The sequence below is a fragment of the Cladophialophora immunda genome, assembly GCF_000835495.1.
Source record: "Cladophialophora immunda strain CBS 83496 unplaced genomic scaffold supercont1.1, whole genome shotgun sequence".
Classification (NCBI taxonomy): domain Eukaryota; kingdom Fungi; phylum Ascomycota; class Eurotiomycetes; order Chaetothyriales; family Herpotrichiellaceae; genus Cladophialophora; species Cladophialophora immunda.
The window spans coordinates 5,142,457-5,146,321 of record NW_015622541.1 but is presented as its reverse complement, the minus strand read 5'-3'; the positions used below and the strand labels follow the sequence as shown (position 1 = coordinate 5,146,321).

At 53.9% G+C, this 3,865-nt stretch overlaps 1 protein-coding gene across 1 annotated transcript; it reads right to left on the bottom strand.

Annotated features, from left to right (window-relative positions):
* Nucleotides 1-1,615: 1,615 nt before the first annotated feature.
* On the bottom strand, nucleotides 1,616-3,406 carry PV07_01499 (uncharacterized protein; the record flags this gene model as incomplete). Its single annotated transcript, XM_016388029.1, has 3 exons — nucleotides 1,616-1,844; nucleotides 1,905-3,310; nucleotides 3,383-3,406. 3 exons carry the CDS (start codon nucleotides 3,404-3,406, stop codon nucleotides 1,616-1,618), a joined length of 1,659 nt encoding a protein of 552 aa, XP_016254957.1.
* Between the last annotated feature and the right edge of the window lie 459 nt (nucleotides 3,407-3,865).

Below are 3,865 nucleotides of genomic sequence, written 5' to 3'. Positions count from 1 at the left end.
CTCTCTTTCCTAGCACACGGCATTGGGATATACCTCTTTGAACGATCCTCTTCGACCTAGGTCGTAACATTCCGCGGAGGGCAGCCAGTTTAATGCCACTCCCTTATTGCGTCGTCACCAACCTTAATTCCCTTCCGCGGAAGCACGAGCAAGGAACAGCTTAGAAATCAGTATAGATTCGCGACTACAAACTTTCAACAGGCACATATAACGAGCTAACAGCCCGGATGGACGGTGGGAGTTACCATCTTCCAGACAGAACACTCTCGTCCCTTTCCCGCCGCGCATCTAACACTCACCATGGCGTCCCCTCCTATGAAAAGTTTCGTCTCGTTCACCGAAACATGGCACAATAGACCATACCCGGCCATCCTGCCCACGAGGCCAGAGATTTCAGCAGCTGGGAAGAACGTCGTCATCACGGGCGGAGGGACGGGTATCGGGAAGGCTGCCGCGATTGCCTTTGCCCAAGCCGGCGCCAAATCGATCTCCATCATAGGGCGGAGAGTCGACCGCCTCCAGACGGCTGGGGTGGCCATCAGGGAAGCCAACCCTTCGACCCATGTGGTCTTGCAGATGGGCGACGTCACCGACCGCACGTCCATCGCGGCCGCTCTGGGTGCCATCGTTGCCCAAATCGGCGGCCAGATCGACATCTTCCTGAACAACGCCGGTATGCTCCCTAAGGAGGCTGCGGTCGTCGACTACCCCGAGTCAGAGGTTCGGCGGTCCTTCGAGATCAACCTCATCGGCTCGTTCAATGCCCTGCAGGTGTTTACCCCTCTGGCGGCCCCCAGCGCGAAGCTCCTCAACATAGGCAGCGCCATCAGCCACTGGGCTCCCCTCCCAGAAGTGCCGGGCGTGTGGAGCTACGCGGCTGCCAAAGCGGCGGCGCTGAAGATGATCGAGTATTACGCATCCGAGAACCCGAACATTCACGTCGTGAGCATCCACCCAGGCATCGTGAGCACGGAGATTAACCCGAACATCCCCGTGGGGCCAGACACAGGTAAATCTATGCTCTTCCAATTTTGTGCCATTACATCGATGGATGCGTTGCGTCAGATACTAACACACCTTTACAGTCGAGTTGCCGGCACATTTTCTCGTGTGGATTGCGTCGGACGAGGCTGCATTTCTGAGGAACAAGTTCGTCTGGGCGAATTGGGATGTGGAGGAACTCAAGGCGCGGGCGGAAGAGATCCAGACATCGTCGCTGCTGAGGGTATCGTTGAATGGCGTCGACATGTAATTCGGACCTCGTCGTTGCCCGATACGCTGATAGAGCTTGAGATAGCGAATCGCCGTGAGGGTGGGTTGGGCTGCATTTTGCTTTGCATATAGCTTTCCACCCTAGTGGTTCTGCTATGGGAGAGACCAGAATGTCTAACTAGGAAGGACAAATTATTCGTCGTGGACTCGTGGCCTCCAACAAACACTTCCATTGGACTATTGCCCTGCCTCGTGCCATTACTCCAGGGCAGATTGACAACAACAATATCATGGAAATTACATCGAGCATTGAAAAAATAGTCCAGCGATGAGTTCGGCTTCTTGCAAGAGCTTGCCGCACGGCTAGACGTCTTGGTCACAAAAGGGGACGAAAGGTGCCATCCTAAACGTCAACCATAGGCGATAATGCACAAGCATAACGCAGGAGCTCTTCACATGCATCTCGTAGATCTTTCAGAGGCTGGTGTTCTGTTTGTTGTATCAGATCCTCCAAGAGCGCAATGGATAAATTTACCAGTGCCAGGTCGTATTCCACGCTCGCGTGGCATGGTTCAAACATGATGTTGGCTGTCAAACAGACAGACCCAGAGATATATGTGCAGGCGGTCATCCTAAAGAACGGAGAAGGTCAGCCGCCATCCAAGCATCAATGATACAAGCAGTTCGCTGACCAGATAAATGCCTGGTCTCTCCTTTCTACACCCCAAAACAGATCCATGAACCCACGGGTCTCGTCCACAAGTTTCTCCCAATCCTGCAACGATGGCGTTGGCAGAGGTACTGGAACAGTGTGTCCCTGTTGCGTAACTGTTCTGCCAAAAGTCCGCAGGCTCTGCATCCAGGGCAACGCCATGGCATCAGCGCGGTAAACCTGGGTCCGACAGGCGAGATGAGTGGAGTAGAGAACGGCAAAGCTTCTGCACAGCTTTGGCTGTCCGGTATGTACCACGGAGCTGGGTCGGAACGGCGGCGGAATACTAGAGATCCAGTCATCCAGCATACGGTTTAGACGAGCTATGTTCTCGTCTCGCTGGTAGTTGTCCATCGTCCCAGCACGAGTTGCAACGATGAAGTCGTATACTTCACCTTGGATCCGAGCAAGCCGTACGCGGCATCGAAGAAAGTTAAATGGAAAAGTACCATCGGCGTTGGTCACCGTTCCAGCTCCGTCTTCGGGCTCGGCTGATGGCCACTCCAGGTCGATATCGGCCTCGCGTTGTACAGGCGGCTGACCTGTGCGCAAGCTAATATCTCTGTCAAGGATGTATGCTATCCAAAAGACTCGGTCCCGTTCCAATACCTGGGAAGTGTCGGGGTACTCAGCTCTTCGAGTGTGTAGCCCCAACTCGTGCGCCAGACGTAAAGCAATAGCGATTAGCATCGTCGCAGGCTTAAGATCTTGCATACCTTGAAAGAGTATGACCATTCCGATGAGTATCTGAACGTTGAGTAGATCAGCGCCACCCATGATCACCTCCGAAAGCACAGTCTGGGCGTTGTGCAGGTAGTACGCCGCTCCCTCACTCAATGTCGCTTCGTCGGGTTGTATTAGACGATGAGCCAGCGCGAGAACCACGTTGATTGCCGCCCATGTTGTGCGCTCTCTTGGACCAGAACTTGTGTACCAGCTTTTTATCAGTTGCAGTAATCGGCCGGGGTGGAACAGCGGAAGAACCACGTTCAGCGTTGTGAGGTAGGCTTCCGTTGCAGACAGGGCTTCCGGAAGCGGTGGCAGTTCCATGCGTGCATCAGGAAGCTCTTTTTCGGCGAAGTCAACTTCATATTCATCGAGGTCATCAGCTCCGGCCGAGGCAGCCGGAACATCTAGAGCCTCGTCCCATTTCGGTACCAGGCTTTCAAGTTCCTCGATCCTCTTTAAAGCGAGGCCAAGACTTGATTCGAGACGCTCTACTTGTGATCGTAGAACTCCAATGTCTTCGCCTGATTCCTGATGCCTAGCCCGAGCTTTGCGGCTTGTAGCGCCAAAAGCACAGATTGAGTCATGCAGGATACAATTAGAGCATCGGGGCTTCTGTGCGTCACACTTGATCCTCCTGCGATAACAAAAGTCGCACGCCTGGCCAGGAATAAGTTAGTCCTTAGTCCAGAAAGCGGTGGCGATCGAAACAAGACTCGCGGTGAGACGAACCTTGCGAGCTTTGTGCTGTGGCATATCAACTGCGCAATCGACTGCTGGACGTTACAACTCAGCGCAGGGCAAGACAAGGCTGAGTATTTAGCTGGCTCGCCTTCCGCGGAAGCAACGCTGACAAATGTAAAGCAAAAGAGCTTCTACGTTTTTGGAAGACTTTGCACTAGCCTGTTTTGTGGGCCCAGAGCCATAATACCTACTTGTAGGTACTTGGGCCATTCTGCCATCGTGATACTCTCTCGGTGTCGCATTTGACGCAAATCCGGGACAGCTCCCCAGAAATGAGCCCAGACGAGGCTCTTTGTTGCCCCTAAATACCAAGTCCGAGAGACCTGGGCCCATCCGGGAGTTGGAGCAGCCCGCCTTGATGGCTTCCCACCTTCCCGCTTCCCGCCTCCCCGCCTGCTCGCTTTCGGCTCCTTCACTGCCACTGCTTTTACTTTTGCTTTTTGCAAGTTCCCATGGGACGTTATATGAACG